Source organism: Aythya ferina (genome assembly GCF_964211825.1).
Source record: "Aythya ferina genome assembly, chromosome: 3".
Taxonomy (NCBI): Eukaryota; Metazoa; Chordata; class Aves; order Anseriformes; family Anatidae; genus Aythya; species Aythya ferina.
In genome coordinates, this window is record NC_140298.1 from 55,364,468 (window position 1) to 55,391,771 (window position 27,304).

Sequence of the window (27,304 nt, forward strand, 5' to 3'; positions counted from 1 at the left end):
CTTAGTTTTGAATAAGAAAACAAAAACAAAAAGTTACTTGATTCAAACCAATGTGTAATAAGGGCAACAATACGCACGCAAAAAATGGTTCTCGATGTAACCTGAAGAAATTAAATTACTCCTACTGACCTCATCAAATTCATGTATCTGCTTAGAGTGCTTTAAAATCAGTCATTTGACTAAGTTTCTTTTAAGCAGCAGAAGCATGAAAAAACTAGGAAACTTAAGATAATGTCCATATTGCACATCGAACAACTTTTATTGTAGAAATATGCTTCGACATACAGCCACACTAGTAGCTTACAGTGCAATACTTATTAAATCATAAATACTATGGCAAGTAGTACTGGCCTTGAGGTCAAAATCAGTATTATCGATTGCTGGGGGAGCCACACAGCAACCTCTGCTTCCACGTGCAGATCATAGGGCCTGGCTCAGCATCCCAGCAACAGAGCAGGGAGTGGGGCAGATCCAACAGGATCCTCACACCTCAGGAGGGTCTCAGCAGCTGTTTCTTCAGTACCCACCACTTCTTTCCCCTCAGGAATGCTTCATATCTTGGTTCCCATATGTGCAGCTATTGCTTCCTTCCATCCACCTTCTCCAAGAAAGTTTTCTGAAGTGCAGTTGTTTCAGTGGTCAAATTCACAGTGGCATCCCACAGATACTCCTACTGATGCATGCTTAGTGAGTGGGTGAGCAGGCTGGGACACGTTAAAGCAACTGTGCAGGTGACCCTGACTTTGCAATGCAGTTTCAGTCACGTACTGGAAAATAATTATCTTTGTTTTCCTATTGGCTTTACTGATCTTCCTGTCAGAAAGTAAAAATTGTTTTGTCGGTTCTGTGGTCTTATTTGATTGTGATTGTATGAGAACGGGTGTGTGAAGAGAAAAGTACTGTTTGTACATGTTCACTTGTCACAGTACATAGCTCAGCTTGGGAGCATTTAAAGGACAGAACTGAACTTTGAAGTAGCCTAATCAGTCCTTTAGTTACTGGAAAAACGAATGCTGAAGCTCTAAAATCAAAAAGAAAGCCGAAACCCCACCACTTTTACCCCATGAGCTGGTTGGAAATTATTTTGGGGGAGGAGGGGAGGGAGAAAAAAAAAAAACTTCAAATTTTATAAAAGTAAAATTGGGGGGTAGATTTTTAATGTCAGAAAAGCAAGATCTGTAGATGTGCTCCATTGTACCAGTGTTTGAGATGTTAAAATGATGATTGGTTGGTCTTACTTACACCATATGCCTAGATCTGGTGACAGTGCTGCTAATGCTTAAGTAAATGCATAGATGCTGTACCAGGTTGGGCCTACAACCTCTGTTATTTCCTCTTTCAGGATTAAAAAGTTAGGGTTTTTTATGATTATTTAAAGTAAATTCCTGTTTAAAAGGTAGCTTTTCTTATTTTGAAGAACAGCACCTGTCAAGAAAAGACTAATTACCAAGTTCCCCCCAAAATTAATGAATTTAATGAGAGAACTTGTCCAGAGGAAGTTCTTGCAATTGCCATCTGAAATGTTTTCCTTTCTTGCTGGTCAGTCCACTCTCATTTTCAGAGATGAGTATCTTCCTTGGAGCAAACTTATCTTTCAAGGTCAAACTAAATAAAGTATTTGGAAAAACATCTGTTTTCAACCATCCTGTACCAATAGCCATAGTTGTCTGTAATGTATTCTTCATGAACTACTAGGGGATATGACAGAAATTTGGTGATCTAGGTAGCTTTCAGCTTTTGAGACTTGGATTTGAGTGTTTCTTTTTTTCTCTTTAATTCAAATTAGTTGGTTATGGATGCTGCTTGTGATCATCTCTTTGCTTTCTGTACAAGTTCTTATTTTAGGAGAATGAGAAGGAAAAAAAATGTAGTTTAAGTCTATTAATATGGAGTTCATATAAATTTGAGACTTGCTACAGATTGCCATCAAGACTGATTATGTGTATACAGCATAATTTGTGTGCAAAACTTAATGTGTTGCATTTCCATGTTTAGATATTGCAAATGGCTCCAGTTCAGGAGGATACCGCCCCCCTCCCAGAACAAAAGAAGTGATCATCAATGGACAGACAGTGAAACTAAAATACTGTTTTACTTGCAAGATTTTCCGCCCACCTCGTGCCTCACATTGCAGCCTTTGTGATAACTGCGTAGGTGAGTAAAAAAAAAAAAAAAAAAAAAAAAAAAGCTATGGCATATGTTCGATTTAGTTGCTTATATGTTTTGAATACTTTCAATATTAGAGACAAAAGAAGCGTTAGTGACAAAATTACTCATGAGGTCACTTGCTGTGTTCAGCCTTTTTCCTACAAACTCTGTTAAACGTTAAGAGCTTGAGAGGAGGCAGAGGAGGAGGAGAACTTTCCAGTGCAGGGGGATTTGAGTTTTGCATGAGTCTCAGGATTGTTTCCTTCCCCAAACTAAATTGCAGACAAGGAGATACTTCTCCCTGTAATTTACGACCAATTCTGCAAGGCATAGTTCAAATGGCTAGGGTTACACTCTGACCAGAACACACACCATAGGTAATTCATACCTTTGAAATGTTTTAAGACTAGGAATTTTAAAGTCAGAATCCGTATGAAATTACTGGATGAGCATGCTATTTAGAAGCTAAATAGATGATGTCAGGACCTAAGGATATTTTGTAATGATAGGGGCTTTTTCTCCTTCTGAACATCTCGTCTTTTTCATGACTGTTGCTTTGGAGGGCACGCAAGGTGATTAAGATATGCTTGGATTTAAAAGCAAACTTAAAAAAAAAAAAAAAAAAAAAGAAGAACCACCAATCAAATCTGAGTAGTTTTCTAGTTAATTAGATCCCATTTAGAGTTTAGTGCAGCTGATTAGCACGCCGTTGAGCCTGGATCTTATGCATTCAAGAAAATAATGTAGCAAGATGTCTCCAGCTGAGAGATGTAATTGCAGCATTCAGCAGTGATATTTTTAGATATAAAGCAGTCACTGGAAGAATCACAGTTTCATATGTAGATGATATTCATGGAGTGAGTACGCTTACATGAGAGCGAGATGTGTAGCCTTTTGGCCTTGTGCCATCAGTTGGTATCTGTAGATGGTTCCCTCAGTAAATAAGTGTTGCTGCTGTTAGAGTTTTCTAAGTGTTGTAAAAGCTGTTGGACGTGGCAAGGAGGAATGTTTATGAATTGCAGTTGACAACTCTTCAGGAAAGTATCGTATCAAATTTGTAACCTGGATATTATAGTGGGGTGGTATTGCTCAAAAAAACTGACAACATGAAAATGCAGCTGTTGGCCAGTGCAGTAAATAAATACTATTGTCCTCATCAAGAGAATCCATCATAAATAAGAGCAACCCTCCCATGCATACCTATTTTAAGATAACGTTTTGGCTATCTTAATAAACAAACAATGACTTTCTCTACAGGTTATGTGCAATCTGTCCTTTTGATATTAAATTTTGTAGTCTAAGAAATAATTGGTGATGGAGGGGGGGAAACCAGCTTAAGACAGTTTCTATCTTCTGATTTTATCTGTATCGAAGCAACAGCTGTGAATTTGTATGAATATATATATCAGAAAAGAGGCTGAGCCAAGTGACTCATATAAGTGATAACTGTATCCAACAGGATTAGATTTTTCTACTCATAAAATAGGTGAGATGATTGCAATTTGTTCTTACACAAGATTTAAAGCTTTTTTGATTTAAAAAAACATTTGATTTAAAGCTTTTTTTTTTTTTTTTTTTTTAATAATTCATTTATTTGAATGAATTTCCTGTGTTTTTTCTCATCAGCTTTTATAATGAGAATTATGATAAACTGTGACTTTTCAGGGTATATTACATAGTACTCATTTCCTGTCTACGTGAAGGCATTTGTCATACAAGTGTTCACGTGGATTTAATGTAATAAGTGAAATCTATAAGTATTTGTAACCAATTTTATATGAAAAATGGATGTCAACAGAATTGGATTACTCACATACTTTGAAAGACTTAACTATGCAAGAGTGTACAGTTACTCAGAATATATGTTATGAGGTTTGCTTCCATTCTTAAGAGTCAGCATTGTCTATATGATAATGCTTTTATTTAATTTTAGTTTAACCTATCTTACAATATGTTTGAGTGTTCTTGTGTCACTATAATTTGCTCATTCCTTAATTAAACTAGTGCAAAAATACTCCTGCTTCATACATCTACGGATACTTGAGTAACTTATGTTTGCAACCCACTACCAATATGCTTACGCATTCATTTTTACCTTCTTGTTAGTTCCTGACGCTTTTGCTGCATAATAATTAACTACAGAGAGTGTGTGATAAAGGAATGGAGTCTTTCTTCAAACCAGCACTGATTACACTATAAAAAAACAACTTACTACCTTTCCCTAAAGGTGTTTTATGATACTGGACAATTTAATGCAGTATGACAGAAAGGTTCTTTCATTCAGTGTTTTCTGTTGATGCTTTTTTCCTTTAAGGAATCCTTAGAAGTGTTTTTAACATGTCAGTACCTGCAGAAACTAATTCATGTTTTTCCCCCATTATTAGTAGTACTACCTTTCCAGTAAGCCTATCCATTACTTCTTGGCACTGGTTCTGATTTTCATTTTATCACTCATTTTTATATGTAACCATGTAGTTTGTTTACACAAAAATAATGGATTTGAAAAAACTACCTAATTAGCATTGTACTTACAGTAGCAATTTCAAACTCCTTTAGCTTTACCATGTTTTCATAGTAGTATCCAGAAAAATACGGATTTTCATACAAATGCAGTTTGTTGCATTTGTATGTAATGCCTTCAAAAATTTGGTCAGTTTCCCTCACACAAACATCATGGATGTATTCCTGACTAGTTTTTTTTTTAACTTCCTTTATGAGTGGCAGCTGGAAGTTAGCCCCTTGAGGGCTTTCTGTGTACAATACATTGCTTAAAAATTATATGCAAATTTAAAATAATGTACGTATAAGCACAAGAGCTAAAGGAGAAAAAAAAAGGAATAATCTCAACTTCTCAGCTTGGCCTAGTTATTGCTGAGTTTTGACAACTGAATGTTGATGCTTTATCTGATGCTATTAAAAAGGTAATTGTTAGGTTTGCTTCTGAAATTACTTTTTCTTTATATTTATGGTCATTTCAACAGCAACTTTCTTTTTTGATAATTTTCTATAATTTTATTAATTATTAATAATTTTATTAATTATTAATTTTCTATAATTTTATTTTTATAATAAAAGCTGAACAAGAGGCAGTTGATTGTTTCCAAACTATTTCCCCAAGTATAGTATGGAATGACTAAGCAAAACCAGTGCCTGATGATTAGCCAAGCAGTAAATCAACTTAGTCCAAAAACTAGATGTCTAAAGCTTTCTTTGTATTCACATGCCACAGTTTTGCCTATCGAGCAAAGTAACTGGCTTAGACCAAGGCAAAAATCCAGTATGTTAGAAGACAAGAACCACCATTTATATTCCTAAAAGAGAATTTGTCCTTATTTATTTATTCCTTAAAAAAAAAAAAAAAAAAAAAAGTATGTCATATATTTGTGTGTGATTCATGGACAAAGATAGCTTCTCTTGTCAGGTTCCACTGTGTTTCTTTCAACGCAAGTGACTTTTTCCAGAAATGATTGAAAGCTCAAAGTTTTGAAGATGGCCTCTCTTTGAAATGTTTTCCTTAGGATTACTAAGAAATCAATTTGATTTTTCAGAGATCCATTATGAGCATGAGAATGGCATGCTAAGCTAGACCAAAGGTTTCAGTTGGTGCAGCAGCCTGTTTCCTGCCATGGCCAGAGTGGATCCCCAGGGAAGAAGAGAAGAGGGCAAGCATGCAGTGATACTTCCTGCAGAATATTCTCACGCTTTCAGAAATTTTCAAAATAGGCTTTCTTGAGCATTTGAGGGTTAACACTTTGTTTTCCGTAGTTCTTGATGGATTTGAGGTATCCCTCTTCAAAAATCCTATCAATGGTTCTGTTTTCTGTAGGAAATAGGATTCTTCTCACTTGTAAGTTTGGTTGCTTTTCTAAAGATCCTAAACATGAAAACAAGTGTCAAGATTTTATTAGGCTGGCAGCGATCTGGGTTGTTTTTTCCAGTTTTTATGTTCTTACAGTTGAAGAAATTGGGTGTTATGTAAAGACTTAAAGGTGAGTCTAGAAAATCTAAGTCTTTGAGCTTAGTTTCCTTTCTTTTTTGATTCCTTTAACCATATATTATACAGTTAGCAAAAAGTATTAATTATTTTATATCCAACTGTAAAATTATGTATGCTACTTTCTGGGGGTGTTGATGAAAAGGAAATATTGTTTTATTAGCTTGGGTTTCTCTTAGAAGCTAGATGTTACAGTGGGGAGCATGCCAGGGAAAAAAAGAAGCTAGATCCTTGGGAGAAGGGAGAAACAAAGTCAAACTTTTTTTACTGGAGGTCAAAATATAATAAAACTGCTGGTCCTTTGATAATCAAAACCATATTTGAATATATGAGGATATACATCAATGGTAAATTATCCTTTTTAACCCAATCTTGGAAAGCTAAAAGTGAGTTGTATTACTAAGGTCCTTAAACATACAAAGGAGTATTTGATTAAAAACTAGTAAAATATAGTACAGATTGGTCTAGGACATTGAGGATATTTTAGTGGTTTTGTTGATCAGAATCAATGAGCTGTTGAGGAAGACAAAGCAGTGGATTACATAAGCAAGAGCAAATGGTTTCTGTGTAAAAAACAAAACCAGAAAACATGCTATATTAGAAGCAGATAGACACCCCCTTTCTGGTTAAATCATCACTTCCCTAAAGCATTTTGACTAGGCAGTTGTAGCTATAATCTTGTTTCTGATCCTGGCTGGATTACATAGATGTATTGTTTTGAAAATACTGTGTGTCATGTACAGAGCAGTATGCCAAACAGCAGATTCTGGATAAAAATCACTGTTCTAAAAAATAGCTTCCATAGTCAAGCATCAATGTTGTAATTTTTTTTTTCTTAAGATGGGGAATTATTGATTAAAATGTACATAACATCTAACATGTGATGCAAGACGTAGACAGAATTACCAGTGGGGTCTGGGAGCAGCTCTTCCCAGACATCATTCCAGACACCACCATGCCTGGAAAACACTAGTTTCTTCAAAAGCAGGCTGAGGGGTAGCATTGTAAGGTTTTGGTTTTTTATAACACTGACGCTGTGTCTGTGAGTAATTTGCCCAAGCTTTCCTGGTCCTTTATAACCAATGTACATTCACTTGATGTCAGGGCTTCATTTTGCTTGGGTTTAATTCCATTCTGTAGCACTCTTCCTTCATTCCCTTATTATCTCTCCTTTTGCTGTCAAAGCCTTTTCATGACCTTTGCCTATTTCTTTTCTTACATTTCCTGGGTTTAGATAAAGCTATGAAGTACTGCTATGAAAAAGAGTGTAATTTTCACTTCATTATGGGGCCTGATTTTTTGAATCCGTTAAGCCTTAGCTCCAGGTCTTGAAAAGTGACTCTTTAGCTCAGCTGTTAAAACTACAAGGCTTCTATGTCCTTTTTTCCTTTTTCTCCCTCTCTTTAGTTTTCTCTCCAGTTTTCACAGGTGAGAATTGAGTTTGTCTCTTTTTGTTGAAGGTGTGCTACCATTTTGGGGCACCGAAGAGGCTGCCAGATGGAGCACACAGCAGCATTTCCAGACATTGTATATTATTTGTTTATGAGTGTGCCATCTACATACCAGATGTAATTTCGAGTTCAGGGAGCATGGTATGTGTGTCAAAGAGATTGTTTTATTTATTTTAAGTTTAGGCCAAAGCACTGGGCAGAAAGTCTCTTTAAAACCAGGGGATGGTGTCTAAGGTTACTTTAGAGAAATATATTATAGCTAAGGTGTTAGTCTGCATATGGACAAAAGAGCAGAGATTATCAAAATCCCTGAGTATGTGAATGATGCTGTAAATCTCAGAAGTCAGAGTAGAGACTTCTGAGGGGGGGGGGGGGGGGGGAAAGAGAGAGAGAGAGAGATATCTAGGAGAAAATACAAAAGAATATTATTAAAACTGAAATAAATAACCAATATTTACATTGGTGCAATAACATGTTAAAAGATGGTTAAGGGATTAGAAGGCAATGGTAGAAATGTGTAATTAAAAAAAAATGCTTTACAGTAGAATAAAAGAGGAATAAAGCCATGAACTTTGTAGAGGTTGATGCATGGATACCGCACTTACCTTAGGAATGAGTTGGGTTTTTTTTGAGCTCTCCTCCTTCATGATTTGTGTGTGTCTGGCAATTTTATGGCTCCTAATTTGTTATATTTATGTGTAACTTAGCATATTTACAAAAGCATGTATACAAGGAGAAGATGGTTAAGCAGCGAGGTCCTTTGCTGTGCATTCTTATTCTGAACTGCTGCTGCTGACTTTGAAAATGTCACCATTAGTGTGCTTGCAGTCAACAGGATTTATTGTTAATTAGTCAACATTGATTATTGGAGGTAACAGTGAAGTGAGCTATGTGACAGTATAGTTTAATTACTATGAGCATGCTAAGGCAATGTTTGGATGTTTTCCTAGTAAATCGTTATTTTTTATTAACAAAATTAAGCATGTTTATTTTCTTTTTGTGAGTAACATTAGTCTGCCACTATTGAAGTTGATTAGAGTGGAAAAACTTGGCATTGCAAATGATTTTCTTAAATGTCCACCCAAATAGCTTAGATTTCTGGGGTAGTGCTTACACAGTTGTAAAATGTGCTGAGTATCCCTTGCATTTGCATTTCTGAATGACTTTTTGGTATAAATATCCATGCACATTATTAATTTATTTAATTAATTAAGGAGGCCTATTTTCCACAATGTTACGTTGCTGTTTCACTTTGTAGAGATCAGTCTAGTGTCTAGAAGGTAATCTGGAGTAAACCTTTGGTGTGTATCTCCTTAGTGTAAACTTGAGGCCTGGAGGTTCCCCCTGTTCCATTTTGCTTTCTTGGGGTGTTTTGATTGGGGATCAGAATACAAAAGTACTAAAGCTTGGTGGTTTAAGGGACCTATTGTGCGTTGTCCCTAACAGATGTTCTAAAATAACATCAGCGTGCATATGAATGTAACTTGCAATCAGTCTTCTGTTATTCACTTCAGTTGAAATTGGATTAGAAATTTATGTTGAAGTAACAGCAAAGGCATTGTTAGGAGAATGACGGTCTCACAGGTGAATGTTGTACATATTAAGTGATGCAAAATGCTGTTACCAGTTGATGGTAGGTCCCATCAGTCTTTTTAATAAGAATAATTTTCTTATGAGTAAGGACTTTTAAGTCAATGGAACGAAACAGCTGATCTAAGGATAGTTTTTATGAATATATGTATCTTGTATCCATTCTATGAAGAATGGATACAAGACTTTTTATTAGCTATGTTAAACTGACTGTAAAGGCTTTAATGCCATGGTTGTATTTGTTTTTGTGCATGTGTACATGATTCAGGCTGCTGGGATTGGATTACTGTATCTTAGAAGGAAAAACACTTTTTGTAATTAAAAAAAAAAAAAAACAAAACTAATTTGTGTTCCTTAGCATTTCAAGAGCAACCAAATTCTGAAAATAGCCTTTGTCATACAAAGTCAAGAAACATAAATAGATGTGGTCATATTATGACATCACAGTTCTACAAAGAGCTGTAATTGTCATTATAATAAATATGTGCAGATGTGTTGGTAGCCCTGTATAATTGCTCAGTGTGCATCCAGAACAAAGGATCTTGTGGTCCTATCTTGTCCTGCTACTATCAAAAGTAATTTCAATTAGAGCTCTCTTGGTTACTTGAGTTGGAATGTGAGTTTGACTGTCACAAAATTTGAATAGCAGGCTGTTGACCCTTCCCCATCCTAGTGTGCGTGTTTTCATGTGCTAAACAAAGCACAGTAAACATTCAGTGAATGCCTAAGGTTTGTGTCTTTGCTATGCGATGCTTTAATTTAATGAGATGGGGGAATTGCCAAGTGAATTCTGACCTGTGCTCACTGGAATCTGCAATTTAATGTGACCTGGGTGGTTTTGTACCTGTAGACCTTTTGTCTTCCTTAGACCTGCCTTCACATTAAGCTTTGGAAAACATATTTTGGTGTGCAGGGATCCAGTTGAGCAAAGGCAAAAGGAAGCAGTTCATAAATAATAAATGTTTCTGAAATCACAATGCATCCAGACAACAAAAGCTGTAAGCTGAAGGACTAGGCTGGCCTGTAAAATTTCTGTGTAAAAACACCTTTTTTGTTCTTGGTAAGTTAGAAAGCTTTTATTGAGTGCTTTGAAAGAAGGAAGAAAGCTTTAGAGTCATTTTGTACATGGTTTCCTGGAGCTCAGGGATTGAAAAGTGGAAGCTGAGCATTTAAGGACTTAAGGAGTCTCCATGCTGTGCTGTGGAAAAGCAGAGGCTTGGCTCTTTGCTTCTGAGCATCAATGAACAAGCTTCCATGTGGCTTCTAAAGGAAATGCACTGTGTCAATAAGGCCCAAGTGCTCCACTGCTTATTAAAATGGGAGATGTTTTCATTTTTGGTTTTATCTGTGATATTCAGCAGTTAACGTTTCTTAAGCAAGTTATCAGATCTAAATATTTCAGAAAAGTTAAAAAGCGAGAGAAATGTCTAAAGCAGGATGTAAGTTGTGTGTTCTTCTACGTGGTCCGAATCCCATATATCACTGGATGAGTTTCAATGAGACCACTGGGTCATACCGGCAGCTCACCACTTCTAGGGCAACATCATCTGAACTTCCTCCTTTTTTCCCCTTCTCATGTGATTCTGGCCTTTGTGCCCATTCATACAGCCCTTAGTAACACAGCCACTGGTAAGCCAGCTTTACTCACTGAGCAACCAACAAAATAATTTCCTTTTTTTCTTTCCTGCCAGTTGGGTGAACTGAGCTGACTCAGCAGCAGCTTAGACAATGAAAGAAGGAAGTGGGATGAGGTGACGGGAAGGGCAGCACGGGACCACCTCTTTCATTGCTACTGAGCTTTTAGGTTGGCTCAGTGACCCTGTGAGGCCTCACACTTGGGCTTTAGTTACAAAGGTGCTGGTTAGCCTAAGTCGTTAGCCAAATTCCGAGTTAGATCACTTGGGACAAACTGGTAAAATAAAGTCACTGTTGGAGGTTTGCTGACATCTCATGAGGTTTCTTACGTCTTTCATTTTCTGTGGTCTTTACACCAGCACTTCTAGTCTCCATTTACCTGTCTCCCTTTTACACCTTATAAACTGTTCACATATTTTTTCAGTCTCTTCTGTTTATATCTGCTTTTGTTCTCAGACACTGAAAAATTCATTAAAACTGAATTTCTCCTGCAATCCTGGCAAGTGTTAACCAGTGGTAAGGTTGATGTTAGAGCTGAGCTGAATTAACACTGAGCTGCTTCAGAAAGGGTCACCCCTTCCCTGACAGTGTCTTCGTTCTTCTTCACTTGTGTCAGCTTCAGTGTTTGATACTGTGTGATGAGCTGGTTTGGGGAGCTAAGCGACAGAAAATTAATGCTAGTTTTAATATAGTCTAATGCTGTGAACCAGCCCCCAATAGGGTAAACATACACCAGCCTTGGTCTGTGGAAGGAGAACCACGAACACACAGACAAGAGGTAGTTCACAGGATTTCCAGAAGAGGAGAAGCAAGAACGTCTTTTTCAGTAGTTCTCTATTAGGTTATTATGGCTGTAACACCATACCACATCCTGAAGCAGATACCTGGCTTATTCACTTAAAATTGAGTGCATGACGATGATCTGTCAAAGCTGCTTTGTTCCTGAGATGCTTCGATAGACAGACTCCAGACCTTATAGCTTCCTTCTTTCGTCATTAACAGTTCTAATATACTTTCTATTAACAAGAGCTTGTATTAGCAGTATTTTGTAATTTTTTTTTCATTTGTAAATGAAAAAAATTGTATTTTTTTTTTCATTTGCTGCAAACATTTTTACATTAAGTTTGGCATAAGTGTATAAATACAGCAACTATGCCAGGATACCCTATAAATTCAAGCCAAAACCACAACCATCACCTCCAAACAGTCCATGATTCTTCATAATATGAATCAGTTGTATTTCTATTTGCCCTGCATTTTTGGTTCACAAGGGCCAGAATTCACAGCTTCTCTCAGCATTGTTGTTTATCTCATTTCTCTATAAAGGTGAATCTTAATTTTTGTTACCAGAATTGTCCAGACCAAAGGCAAAAGCTTCCTTTTCCAAATTGTTGTTTGTTCAGTTTGCAGGCTTCTGGAAGGGAACTTGATGATACTTTATTTCTTCATTGATACTTATTAAGTTAGTTCTTTTTGCAAGGAAGAAGAAAGAGCTCTAGTCTTAAGAGAGTTTATATTTCTCAACAGTGGTAGGAGTTTCTGCTTAGTATGTGTCTGTTCATTTTGCCAGGATTGGCTGTTTTCTAATCCCTTGCTATTTAAGATACTATTTTGTGGCATTATACCATAAATGTCACATCCCTTTGTGTTTTATGACTGTCTGGGAAAAATGAGGCCTGGTTTATTCAGAACTCACATAAATCCTCTAGTACTTCTCTTGCTTTGTTAGACTTGTTTCACATTTAGCACTATAGTGATGTTTTTCTCAACTAGCCTTTTCTGTCCACTTCTGCTTTATAAATATACTAGGTAGTTATTTGGTAGTTACTTGGCTCCACAATTTGAACAAGGTATTTACTGAGCAATCAGAGCTTTCAGCCTACCAAAAACATCTGAAGACAGAAATAGAGAGGAGAGGCGAGTAAGTTAAAATACAGTCTCTATTAAGAAGTATATGTTTATGTGTATGCACCTGCATATGAGTGTGTGTATTTGCATGTGTGTTTGTATGTGTGCATTTATCTGCATTCATCAAACATATACATATATTTAAATATTATTTCACAGCTAGAAACTGAGCTTTCTGTCAGTAGAATTTGTTGATTCCTACTGTGTGAGCATAGAAGAGAATTAATGTGTATGTATGGAATTCATTTTCCAAAGACATGTCATGATTTATTTTTTTATTTTATTTTTCCTGAAGCATTAGGGTGCAAAAGTACCCTGGGATTATACTTTATAGAAGGCTCTGTAACTGTATTTTTCTTTATGGTATTACTTGCTCATGTTTTATAGTAGGTACCCATTAAATGAAGTAAAGTGTTTATCAGACAATAAGGACTCATTCAGAAGCAAAATGTAAAAATCAGCACTATTGAAATACAGTGGCTACTTATTTTGGAAATACCAGTGTATTCCACTGAATAAATTGCCAACTCATTTAGATATTGGAGGTATTTAATTCTTGGTATTCTTATAAGTCTCTCTAAATCAAAGTGTTTCTGAAGCCTTATACTAAGTAAGTTCAGCAACTTCACCTTGAATAGCCCCACTGGAATTTGAAACAGATTTATGGCAGAAACATGTGGTCCAAACATCTGTTACACAAAACCATTAAAAAACCCGAAAGTCTGGTGAACTCAGAAATCTGTTGTGCCTGTTGTTTTCATTTCTTTTTTTTTTCTAAATGGAGATAATCCTAAATACATCCTTCAAGGAAAACCTCCCATGTAGGTCTTTAACATAAAGCCATAGTTAAAATAAACTGGTGTGTTTGAACAGATGTGCCTTTTTAACATAGAGCTTAAGGACTTCAAATTTATAGCTTGCCTTTCCTGTGCAATTACAAATAGTTTGATATTGTACGTCAATGGAAGCATAAAAGTCATAGAAAACAAAACAGGGCTTGGATGAGGATCAGAGGGTGAGAGTCAGTCAGCATGAGAGCATCTGTCATGTGTTATGATCTTGGATTTGATTAGAAATTTAAAATTCTGACATTATGGCAGTGTAATCTCTCCAGTTACGAAAGGCCCTTTTGTTTCCTGACAATCGCTCCATTTTCATTACCCAGAGTTTTGGGACGAGGAGGTTCCCGGCTGCCTGGAGCTGCAGGGCTCACTGGTCCCGCTGCTGTTTTCCAGCACTGGTGTTTGGGACGCTCGATGCTGAACTCCTGTCCTCATTAACCTCTCAGTGAAATAAAGGGAAAGGGTTTGGCTTAGTAAAGAAAAGTATAAGCAAATTTTAGAAGGTTGCCTAAATCTTAATGCTTGAAAAATGGTTTGTGTGAATGGTTTTACTGTTCTAAACTGCTATAAGGCAGTGTCAACTCTGAGTTGAAAAATAAGTGGTCTGGAATGGAAAATACTTGGAGTAAAACGGTAAAAATAAAAGTGGGAGGTGTGAATATTTCATGCGCCATAATTAATGGTAGGGGATGGTAGTGGGCACTAAAGTCAGGTGTCATTGTGACAGATATAAATACGAAAACTAATTCTGAGTAGGAGAGTCACTGGAAGAAAATATCCTTGCTTTGAAAAAAATGCAATTGAGTTGGTACTGTTCTGTGTAACAGTGGATAAATATAAGCTTTTTGGTCTGACTGCACAATTTATCATAATAATGCTGCAAGTTCAATGGGAGCTCACCTCATACTTTAATTTATTTAAGAGCTTTAAGGTTTCATTACAATATTCCTTTTTCTTTTCTTTTTCCCTTCTAAATAAGAATTTCTCTGGGGCTAGCTGCAAATGCCAATTAAATCGTGAGTTTTAATAAAGTATTCAGAGAGCTTTTTTCCAAGTAAACAGCATTTTATTAATTGTTTTCCATTTTTTTCTTCTGCCTCTCATTTCAGAACGGTTTGATCACCACTGTCCCTGGGTAGGCAACTGTGTGGGGAAAAGAAACTACAGATTTTTTTATATGTTTATTTTATCTCTGTCCTTTCTGACAGTCTTTATATTTGCATTCGTTATCACCCACGTCATCCTTCGTAAGTATGCTGGTGAAATCAGATTACGTATGTAGCCATTTACTTGAGTTTTTTACTTTTAAGTTAATCTTTTGATCATTCAGGGTTTGTTTATTTATTTATTTATTTGCCTTTTCTCTGAAGCTTCACAACCCCCAGTGACTCCCACTCTGGTCTGTAGCAGACCCTGGTCATGGTAGTCATTGATCTAGCATTGACTTTACCTTAATAGAGTGTTAATTTTTTGATCTTTTTTGTCCTTTTATAGGCAGTTTATTGGAAAAGCAGCACATATACTGCATGTCTAAGTATACAGTTAGCATCATTTTCCCAAGGAACTTTTTTTTTTAAGATTAAGTATAGATCAGTTGTCATCCAAGCAAAAAGATAAACTATAAGAAACTAGTTTTGACCTATTTTATATTTTTTTGTTCGCTGTTCAGTTTTACATCTTTCTCTATCCTATTTTTAACATGTTACTTTCATTTGCATGACATTCTGAGAATGACCAATTTATAATGGAGTGAATCAGATAAGCTATAGGTAGATTAATATTCATGAGTTTGAGATTGATCTTTATTTGTATTCTGAATTTGGTTTAAAGAAGATATTTCCCAGACTTTTGGGTGTTCATTTTTGTTATTTTGGTTTTTGTTGTTTTAACACGTAACAAATTGTGTTAGCTCCTGTATGATGACGATCTGATTTGTGGTAACAGGTTATGAATGGTCATAAAAAGAAGTCCTTTTGTATATAGTAGGGGGTTTTAATCCATTTTTATTAGGACACATCAAAATATTTCACTAATTATATAGGATACTGCCTTGAACAGTATTTCTTCAGTCATTTTGGAAATGTGATCTTTTCATTTCTTTCTATTCTTTGTTACAATGGAAACCTGATACAAATAATAATTCTAGTTTATAACACATTTATAGAGCTAACTTGATAATGGCAATATTTAGAGAATGCTGAATATTTAGAGAATATTGAAAAATATGCCAGATTATGTGTAATGTCCTAAATAATTTATGCTGTGAAGGGATGAAAGTTTATATTTGAAAAACACAACTACTACTCTTGTTTGTGCCTCACAAAAGAAGGGCAAAAGTACACAAAAAGTGGCTGTCACACAGTTCAGAAATGTAGCACTAGAGCTAGGGGCAGTGATTTTGGGGAGTCTGGATCAGCAAGTTGTTCTCACTGCCAGATAAGGCCTTTCTAATGCTAGTTTAAAGAGAAGACAAAAAACTACCCTATTGCTTAAAAGGGAAAAGTAACTACTGGAAAGAGAACACTTTCCGTTAATAATCAAAATTTATTTGGGCATACATGTGTTTGCATACCTTTTACAGTTAAGGCATCAGCATGTTTTTTATCACCTTACTTTGCTAAAATTCACCAGTTGAAAACAATTGGTCTGACGATATAAAGCTACTTTTGAAGCTAATCTACCTTTATTTCACAAAAACTACAATATTTTTTTTGCAGTTTTCAGCATAAGAATTAGCAATATTATGCCAATATCTCATATTTTGTATGTCATGTTGATTTATCTAGTGGATTTTTACTTCACAGCATCCATATCTAATTTTAAGTGTGAATTAGACAAAGATCAGAGAGATTAATTTTGCCTCTGTGGCTGAGAAGAACTTTAGCTTTGTATAGTTGTTAGAGGTAGCATACAGTAAATGTTAAATGCAAACATGTCTATCAGTTGTAAAACATTCGTACTATGGAGGTTTATCTACCTTGGATGAGACAGAAAAAAGGCCCTAATTCTAAAGACTGTATGGTCCTCAAAGGCAATGGGAGCAGGTATAAACTGTGAGTAGTTTCTTGATGTTTACTACAGCTGAGCTTCAAGTTCAGCATTCAAATTTATCTAATATATTCTTGACTGTGTCAAAAAAGTATTCAGCACGTATTGGGCAGAATGCCTTTGGAGAATATCCTTTTGAGAAGGGACTGAGGGATGTTTCCAAGCAACTTGAAGGCATTTGTGTGTGTGTTGTTTTTTTTTTTTAATCTTTTATAGTTCATCCTAATAGAGAAGTTCCTTCTCTGACCTTGTTGATTACATAGGAAACCTATTTTATTTTAAATATCTCTTGATATAGACAAGTTGTTGAAATCTGTTTAATTTTTTTATAAGTCTTCCATGCTGCCACTTTAATATTTTTTTTTGGTAAACCCATGTGGTAATGAGATACGAGATGCAGCAAACTTATTATTTTCTGTGGCCTTATTTTCAAGACATCCCTTGGATATTTGCCCTTTCCAGGATTAACAATCTTTGCACATAGTGTTATTAAAGATAATAAATAGACTTTGTAAGTCAGCTAATTGAAAGGTATTTACTTGCAAGAGATTTTCTTCCATCTCCCCAAGCTTAAAACATTTTCAATGCTAGTATGTCTTCAGTTTTTCATCTTTGTTTGAGGTATCAGTACTTCAGCTCTATGTTGGGGTGAGGGAACTTCCCCTTCTGATACACTGGGAACTGCTTGTAAGAGTGTGACCAGCAGTAGGGAATAGAGATCACAATTACCTGCTGCCATTGCCATTAAGGATCCTAAAAATAGTAAGAAGGTAGGGGAAAGTTCCACTAATCTTGTGCCATGAGGCTAAGACCAAGTTATGAGAGTCTGAAAAGACTCAAAATACAAGGTAAGTAACGTTCCCTTTTTAATGATAAATAGTAAAATTGACTGCACAGGTCAGATATCAGGATATACACACTTTTCTCTTTTGTTTGAAAGGCATCTTGATTAATCAGGATTCTTCTCTCCCCAGACAAACCTTCAGATGGATTTAGCTAAGGGGAAATGCTTTCAACTTGATGCATTTGTATAATTTTAATTGCATAGTAAAATGCAACAAGTATGTGTCTTATGTGACACTGAGTCAATTTCTACAAATTCACTTGCTGCATATATATATCAGCCAGCAGTCAAATTGCCCTTTTTGATAAATATCTCATGGTTGTGGAACTGAACTCTCCATCTCCAGATCATTGGAGCATGCTCTTCTGGAGTTCTTTTCAGCTGCTAGATATCTTTTATTTTCCAGAGGCAATTAGCAGCTACTAAAGGAGGGGAGGGAATAAAAGAAACTTCTACACAGGTGTAGTGGGAGCAGAATTATAGTCTGGAGAATTTGTGCTGTTCCCAGAATAAAGGAGCAAAAACTGAGAATCTGGGTTTTTGGTGCAAATTTTCCAAGTCAAGAGGCTGCTTTTGAAAACTGGTATTCCAAAATAAAAGAAATAGCTTACATTTTTTTGTTTCAATATTAAGTCTAAAAAGATCAAGGATAATCAGAAGTCTTGTTCAAAGGAAAGTATGTGTGCATCAAATTGGTACTACTGAGAAAATATTCTGCAGGTGTTAGACCTGATAACATGCACAAGTTGTTGTTTTTTTTTTTCTGATTTGTTGCTGCTGAATAACATAATCTCAGATTCACATTAGTAAACTCTATACTACAATTATTCAGTTGCTCTTCAAATACTGTGTATGCACTATGGTGAAAACAGCCTGTAGTCCAATTTCTTACTGAGTTGGTAATTTGGGTTCTGTTCCTACAGGTTCTCAACAAACAGGGTTCCTCAATGCCCTCAAGGACAGTCCTGCAAGATATCCTTTCATAGAAACACCTTTTAGATCTTATTGTAATGTAATATCTGAGATGTGTTTTTGTTTTGTTGTTGCTGTTGGATATGTACATTTGGGATTTTATCAATTAATGATTTCATCACTTCTTGCACAACAGGATTTCTCACCACATGTTAGAAGTAGGAAAGCGACTAGTCTGGGTTTTTCTTATTCATCGTCTTTTGTAAGCAGTACCCATAACAAAGGTCTATAGTTTTCGTGTGTGAGGGAAATACGTTCCAGTATTTGTGGTGGAATTCATTAATATATTTCACATTATGTCCATTCTATGGTTTCATTTGAATTATTAAAAGATTCTTCTGCTCTTACAGTAAAAAATATCTGAGATGGCTGATTCTTATCAGAATAGAAAAAGTAGATTGTGAAATAACTGTGTCTGAAGAGTTCAGTTACTAGAAGTATTTTTACATTGATTTACTGTTTTTAGAGAAGTCACTTTCAAGTGTTAACTTCTGTTAAGTTACATAGAAGTAAGCACAAGCGTACTGGGGCACTACTATTCTCTAAATGCCCAGTGTTCTATTTATCATTTCACGGGAGCTTTTTGTATATTTTCCACTGAGTGAGAATGGAAAAGGATCTTCCTGACCACCCTACCTGAAAGCAGCTAACATAACAGAAAAATGGGAAGCTGACAAATTCTCCTTAATTTCTTCCTTACATTTCTGTACAGACTGTAACCTTCACACTTACGGATATGTTTTGAATGGTTTATGTCAGAATAGGCAGTTTGCACCTCTCACAAAGCTATTATAAAAATAATTCTTTTCTGTACTTCTGCCAAGAAAACATCTTCTGGACTCTGCGCATCATAAACTTTTCTCTTTTTGACAGTAGGTGGAAAGAAACTCCCTTCCTGTTTGTTCAGTCATTTCTAGCTGTATATAAAGGTGAACCACTCTTTCCAGGTAGATTTTCCAAGTGTCAAATTCTACAAATTCTATAGATACGATTTTCTTTAATGTGTGTTTGTTAGGTAGAGCCAATGAGCTGCGAACTTCCTTTTTAGCTAAACCAGTGTTTAAATTTTCTTAGTGTGCAAATAATTTTACAAACCACAAACAAACCATTCTAAGTAGTACAACAGTAGCTTCCAAATAAAACTGTTACAATTACTTCTTACAAAAGATTATTCTTTCAGATGTTGTTCAAACAAGAATAGCTTTCAATTGTCCTTAAATCAAAAGGTAATTGACTACGCATTTGAGAACCCTTGTACAGGAACAATAGGCTGCTTGTTCATAATTTGCATTGGGATGTGCCAATTTGACAGGCTCTGTAGTGAATCTTGTTGAAATGGCCTGGTTTGATAGTGACACGTTGGACAATTTAATAGTTTGGTTACAATTCAGAGCAGTAAAAAATTAAATTGTCTGAATGGTATTGGGAATGTTGCATCAGTTCATTCAGACACGGAGAACATTGCATGTCTGTATTGCTAAAAAGCCTGTGCAAGATACCATATTATGCTTTATATTGAGAATATTGTTGGGTTTTTTTTGTATTGCTTTTTAATTTAACAGACTTAGTCATGCTAAGCTAACATAAAACCACCTGCTCTAGCGATCATAGAATCATAGAATATCCCGAGTTGGAAGGGACCCATAAGGATCACCAAGTCCAACTCCTGGCACCGCACAGGTCTGCCCAAAAGTTTAGACAATGTGACTAAGTGCATCTTCCAGTTCCTCAAACTGAGATCCAAAAAGAAGTCTGATAAATTCCCTTCTCTGTCAGTAGGAGACTAACTTTTGTAATTTGACCCTCTGGAGTGTAATCCTGGCACAAAATATGTTGTTACTGGTGTGCTCATTCTTCTGATGAGGCTGCAGAGAGCATCTCTCCCTCTCAGCTTCCTCTTCTGACCAAGTGATTCATCCTCTTGGTCTTGGTGTGTAGATTCTACTGAGCAGTCCTTACAATTTCTACCCTCTCGAAGCCCAATTAGTTGGACTTGTATTGTGTCCAATTTTGGGGGGCTTTTTTACACTTTCTGAACTGCCTGCTAACAGCAATCTGCTTCCTTAGCCTTTCTCAGCTATTCTCCTTGCTTTAAGCTATGGCAGTTGCACAGCCAACTGAGAGTAATTTGCTAGCTTGTGTTGGTTTGACTCTCCACATGGTTTGAGGAGGAGATGACAGAGTAGTCAGAACATGCTGCTCAGCAGTGCACTTTGGTCATTTGGCTGCTGTTGAAACAGATTGGGTAATAAAGCAAACAGCTCTTTTCTGTTTTCTAAACCACTTTAAAATTATACAGGCAATTCATGTATTTCCCAATTCATTAGGTCAGAGCAGACATTCAGTACAAGACTCTTCACTGTTAACTAGTATTAGGATATTTTATTGCAATTATGTCCATCCATGTATTTTCCAGCCTGTGTCTCTGTATAATGGTGAGGATCTGTCATATTTCTCTTCTGTTGATAGCTTCAGTGGTAAGAATGTTATTTGTATCTTTTAAGGCTGTGTCCTTGTTCTGGAATATTTTGAATTACTGTTGTCTTGGAAACTGGCTTCTTTAAAGGTTAGCATACAGTTAGTGTACAGATTATTTTTATCTTATTCTTTTCCCGTTGTCTTGTTCTAACTGATTTATTCTATCAATTTTTCTAGCAACCAAAACCTTTTCTGCTTTTGATTCATGCTCCCTAAAAAAGTTCACTATTTAAGGGTTGCAGAAAATAGCATTCTAGAAGCAAATGTATTCTGTGTTCATGTCTATTGTAGGTAAATGAAACTAAATAAAAATAAAAAATAATAATGATTAAAAAAAAGCAAGAAGGAAACAGTCTATAAAACCTTCCATAGAAATTTGCTCTTTTTGCCTGAGTATATGAAGTTTAGAAGCTGCTTTGTTATCTTACTGTTAAGATGATGACTCCTTTAGAGTTAAAGGAATTATATAAACTGTAGTAAGTATGCAACACTGGGTGCTGACTGACTTTCTTAGTATAACAATCTATTAAAATGTAGTTACTTCTTTGTGGCATTCAGGTTATGCAGTTTATAAGGAGTGAAAACAGAAGCAGTTTAAAAGCAAATAAAAGGAGTAACAGATGCAAGATGAAAAACAGACAATCTAATAGCATAGCTTGTTTTTTCTTTTTAACTTTTATACTAAATTTAGGAAGGTAATTCTGTGCTTTTCATTTGCATTGTTCCCACTGGGAGAAATTAGGAAAGGTAAAGGTTACTCTTGCATTGAAAAAACGTTCAGTTCATGGAGTTTAAACCAAACCAGGGTTGAAGCAGCTTAGTGATTCACTGATGACATATAATTAGCCAGTGATCAATAGTCGGGTTCCCAGTCTATCAGTTCTGGACAAATACTGTACAGTTCTGAGTATTCAAGCCTACCTCAAGTATTTAAGCCTAACCTAACTAAGGCTGAGAGAGTTGGAGTTGTTCATCCTAAAGAAGGAAGGGCTCTGAGAGACCTTATTCCAGCCTTTCAAAAGTTAAATTGGGGCCTACAAGAATGACAGACTTTTTACTAGGGCCTGTAGTAGTAGGACAGGGGGTAGATATTTTAGACTGAAGGGGAGGGTAGGTTGAGAGTAGATACAAGGAAGAAATTCTTCACTCAGAGGGTGGTGAGGCCCTGGCACAGGCTGCCCAGAGAAGCTGTGGATGCCCCATGCCTGGAGGTGTTCAAGGCCAGGCTGGATGGGGCTTTGGGCAACCTGGGCTGGTGGGAGGTATCCCTGCCCACGGCAGGGGGTTATAATTAAATGGTCTTTAAGGTCCCTTCCAACCCAAACCATTCTGTGATTTTGTTTATGCTCACAAGCTTAACAGTTGTCCTGGCTATTTGCCAAGGCTGGGCCATTTGGACACCCCCACAGTTATAGAGTAGAATGTATTCAGTTGTTATACATCCAGGGGGGGTTGAGAGAGCAAGTGAATTTTGTATTTTAGTTGGACTAATGCACTTTGATGCTAGTGTTAGCATCATGTTTTGCATCTTAATCACAGTAACAGAAGAAAGACAGGACAGTTAGATAAATAAAACTGGGACACAGTTTTCTGACTTCGTATTTTATGAGAACATACATACCCATATGTACCTATCTTAAAAGAAGTGTGATGACATTTACAGAATGAACGTGTAAGTTTGAATTTCAGCAGTTGAGATCAGAGCCACTCAGTAGTTTGTCCTTTTTCAGTGTGCAGATCCTTAAACATTTGCTGCTGTCAGTGGTGCACAGTGGTCTGTGCACTGAAGCACTGACAATAGGTTTGCTTTTCTGAGTCTGGCTTTTGCTGACCCCTTTGAAGTGCCCTAAAGATCTCGAAACAGCTGGGGACTAGAAGTTGACTACCCTGAACTTTGTGATTGTAACTGCTTGTTATTGGATATAATATCTTTTTTTTTTTTTTTTTTTGCATTTGCATATATTTCCTTGACTTTCAATTACTGTGTTGGAAGCGGTGGTGTGTTTTTTCTCTGTATGGTCCATTGTAGGCCTCTCAGGTTTTCACACGTATTTGATCAGCTCCAATCAAACAACAAATGAAGATGTAAGTTCATAGTATATTTCTACATACATGTTTCTATATTGTAGTGATGAGAAGATCTCTAATTTTAATCATATGCAGTTTTTCTCCATAATTCTCAGAGCGCTCCACTCATAGGTGCATAGTTTTGAGAATGACTGACTAGTAAAGAAGGAAGTAACCTGGTCATGCTTGATTCAAAATATGAGAAGAGCTCTTATGTTCTGTAGTTGTGGCTTGAAGACGTAGTGGTTACACAGTGTGTCCATTATGATGTACACCCCCAGGACCTGTACCTTGAAATAGGAAATGTAGTACAGAAAAGAGAAGATAAAGAAATGAGTATATTTCATATGCTTCAGTTCAGTAGAAAACTACTAAATTTTCAGCATTTTTCTTTACCTGGAGTCCTAAATACCATTTGACTCAAAAATCACTTACTTTAATTTTGAGAATTCAACATTTTCTAAAATTTCATCTTTAATCATATTTTTCGTTTGAAATTCTTTGTCACTCTAAGATCTAAAACCTCTAGTAAGGAGTATGTAATTAATTCAAAGGTCAACTTTCTCATTCCTACAGTTGTCCTATTTTGCACATAGGTTTCTGTTGTTTTAGTGTGAAATTATATTTAACTATGTGTGGAGGCTTGATATGTCTTTCCTTTACTAACAGGTGAGATAGGAAATTGATGAAAGAAGGAAATAAAGCTAGTTAGCTAATGTTAGAAAGCATGTTGGAACTGAGCAAATAATCTAACAAATTACTGTAAATTTAAGATTAGTGTAATTTGTTGTACTTTTCTCATAGGTATTTTTTGAATGTAGAAGTAGCATCTTTGGGACTGTCAAATCTGTGTTTTGTTATTATTTTAAGTTCACAGTTACAATTATAAACTTGAAAAAAATACCAGTCAACCAGGAAAAACTTAGCAAGCAGGCAAGGAATGAATTGTACCTCTGTATCAGGTATCCAACCAAGGAGCTCTCAAATTTCTTATGGACTGTTGAAAGTCAGAGAGTAGGGAACTGTAGCAGTGTAACATGTCTGAATTTCAAGTAAACTCCTCTGTAACTTCATTTAAGGCACACATTTCCAGCTGAATACAGTAAGGTATATTACCCAGGCTCTCAAGCACCTCACAAACAGAAAAGTAAGATTGTCTAAAAGAAGGCATAGTATGGACTAAAAGGCAGTAATGACTGCAATTACTCCATAATATTTTAGAACCATTTGTGGGCTGTAGGAGCAAATGATGTTGTGTGGTATTGGACAGCTTGAGAAGTTACCCAAGGGTATGGGAAACAAGTGCTCTATTGCTGGCTATAATGGTATGTTGCAGTCAAACCTCTTCTGTAGAACAGGCTGTAATATTTGTAAAATTAAGCATAGACCATTATGCAAAACATGTTCAGATGCTGAAATTCCTGCTGTGAGTATATTGGTCCTTTGAGATTTTGGGCTGTCTAAATCTATTGAGGTAAAGCCTGTGCTTGCTTGTAAGATTTTAGGTTTCAGCTTTCATAACAGTCCAAAGCTGTTAGGAAAGTGTAATCATGGGTTTTCTCTGGTCTGCCTCTGATGTAAGCAGCATGCTGCTGCTTTGGTAACCCTTAAATTGCCTCTGTCATTTTCCATATTGTATTACATGTGATGCGTCTTGTTCATATCTCTTCAGATTAAAGGATCATGGTCAAATAAAAGAGGTAAAGAAAACTATAATCCATACAGTTATGGCAACATCTTTACTAATTGCTGTGCTGCACTCTGTGGGCCCCTCTCTCCAAGGTAAGAGTATCAAAAATATTGTTAGTGTAAATGAAGACATGATGATCGATACAAAAATATTCTTTCAGACTTCTTGACTTTACTCAACTAAAATAATGTTTTGTTTTACTGTCGGTTAGAAGTGTAAAGTAAATCTGTTCTTCAGTATTAAAGAGACAGTAAACTGTGGTTAGACTAAGTTAGTGATCAGATCCTGTAAAATATGTGGATTTAAGGTTGATGTCTGAAATTAAAATAAACTTCTTCTTTGAACCTTTGCCACTGCAGTTAGTAACTGCTGGCAATAAAAAAAAAAATGTAATAATTAGATGTTGCATGATGGGCTATTGAAAGTTAATTAGACTTGTATATATCTAACAAATGTGACATGGATCTAACAGAGCGATACATTGGAACCTTGATTCTACAACTAGTTTGATAATTGTTTTTATTGCCTTTTCACTCAGAACTCCTTTATTTAAATGTACAATATTTTTTATTAGTACTACTCTTAACATTTATACACCAAGATGATTTTGGTTCTCTTAAACCAAAGTAATTCCACAGAAAGCTTACCGGTTCTTTTCTGCTGCATATATTTTTCACTTTACAGATCCAAAACATCTGTACAGTCAAGGTTGCATATGTTTTTATGTTTTTGTTTTTGTTTTTTTTCATCTTGAATTAAATATAAGACAGTTAACACTAGAGGAAAAAAACACTGGCATCAGGAAAGACACAACTTTTTCTTCTTACTTCAGTGCCCAGTGATTAGATAGCTCATCTAATAAGTGTACAGCAGAGGCCTAGTTCCTCTGTAGAAAATGGCTTTCATTTTATAGATTATTTTTGTGACAGTACTCGTCTGTTGAAGCTGGTTTGCTTTGTCTGGAATAATGTAGGTATGAGTCTGTACTATTGAGAAAGAAAGAGGAAATGGCAGAGGCAAAGGTGCTTCACTGGAAGTGGGATTTCTGTCTTTGCTCTTGTGAATACCAGAGATTCTTCCACAGAGCAGCAGGAGGTCAGCAGGAGAGGCTGGCATCTTTTCCTAAGGAGATAGATACCTGAGATATGATTTCCTCGTACTGTGTTAACGCAGTAATCCCTGTAAAGAGTAACCCTGCCTCTGCTTCCTGCCTCTGGGGATGGTGTAAGAAGCCAACCCTTTATTCCTGCTTTTTTGCTTTTCATAGAATTATGTGACATAAAAACTCAAGGCCTTACTTGAAATCCTTTTAACTTCACATGGAGATAGTTATTAAAAGTATATAATGTTTCTTACTGCTTGAAATAACTGCTTTGACTGATACAATTACCACACACAATAAACCAGAGTGGCACTGGCTCCTATGTTTTTACAGAGGTTGTGCATTTTTTTCCTAAATTTCATATACTAATATAATTTCTTTTAGATGATAAAGTAAACATAGAGTTTCTGCAGGGAGATATTTTGTGACTATAATTTTTTTTTTACTTCAAAACAAAAGTTATAGCCTTACTTTTTTCTTGGTTCTTGCTCCTTCCTGATTTGAAATCTAGCAAAGAATCTAATCTTCCACTTGTGTACGAGATCACTCTGAAGTATTTAATCTCAGGTGCATGCCAAATCACTACATATTCAAGTTTTTTTTTTTTTTTTTTTCGTTAAATAACTGTAAAATAGCTTATTAGTGATTGCAGCTTAAAATGCAAAAGATTCAAGTGCCTTTGAAAATGGATTGCAAATTGAGATAATGATTTAAAATTCACTTCCTTTAAATATCATGTTTCTCATTAGAAACGCATGCTAGCAAATTCAGAGTGCATTTTACAAGTTCTCAACAGTAACTTTGAAATCTTAATTTGATTCATAGCTGTCAACATAGGTCTAACTAGTGATCTAATATAATAACACACTTTTTTCAAGCATCTGATTTTGGAAGGAGTGCTTTCCACAAGACAGATTTTAATTTCAGATGGATTTCTAAGTGTTTTGAATGTACATTAAAAACGTGTTCTGCAGAGCTTCATGACAAGAGCTTAAATTGTTTTTTGAGTGGTGGATACATCATTGGCTTTGGAGAGGAGAAACGCCTTAGATTTTTCTGTACGTCCTGTTCTTATCATTTAAAATTGAGGCTATCTTGACCTAGAGGGGATTTAGAGGTTCCATAAATCAGCAGATAAAACCAATTCTATGCTGACTTTAGCTCTTACAACAGGAATGTCTTAAAATACACCTTATGTTTTAGTAACAGGAAGGATTAAACCTCCAGTTAAAATTTGTTATCCTGGGTTAAAAAGGGATATTCCTTTTTTCTTTTTCTTGGTGTGTGTGTGTTAAAATTTTACAGCATTCTTGATTTCTGAAGCTTGCAGTTTTCCAGATGGAAAGCAACACTGTTCATGACACAGGAAAATAACATTGTCATTTATGAGTTAAAAATGTATGGAACTATAATTGAAATTATATTTAATTAAAACATCTTTGAATTGAAGCATAAACAAAAAAAAAGTTCTGAAAAGTTTTTGTTTTGAGTAGAAGTGATATGAGCTAATCCACATGTAGAACACAGTACTAGTG

General features: G+C 35.8%; 1 protein-coding gene across 4 annotated transcripts in view; it reads left to right on the plus strand.

The window, feature by feature from the left end:
- Window positions 1–27,304, plus strand: part of ZDHHC14 (zDHHC palmitoyltransferase 14) — a 107,952-nt gene that overhangs the window by 69,409 nt on the left and 11,239 nt on the right. For all 4 annotated transcript variants that reach the window (XM_084513011.1, XM_084513009.1, XM_084513012.1 and 1 more), the window contains exons 3-7: window positions 1,996–2,154; window positions 14,678–14,815; window positions 18,384–18,432; window positions 22,893–22,995; window positions 24,650–24,759. In XM_084513011.1, coding sequence (XP_084369137.1) covers window positions 1,996–2,154; window positions 14,678–14,815; window positions 18,384–18,432; window positions 22,893–22,995; window positions 24,650–24,759 — 559 coding nt within the window. The remainder of the gene's footprint in view (window positions 1–1,995; window positions 2,155–14,677; window positions 14,816–18,383; window positions 18,433–22,892; window positions 22,996–24,649; window positions 24,760–27,304) is intronic.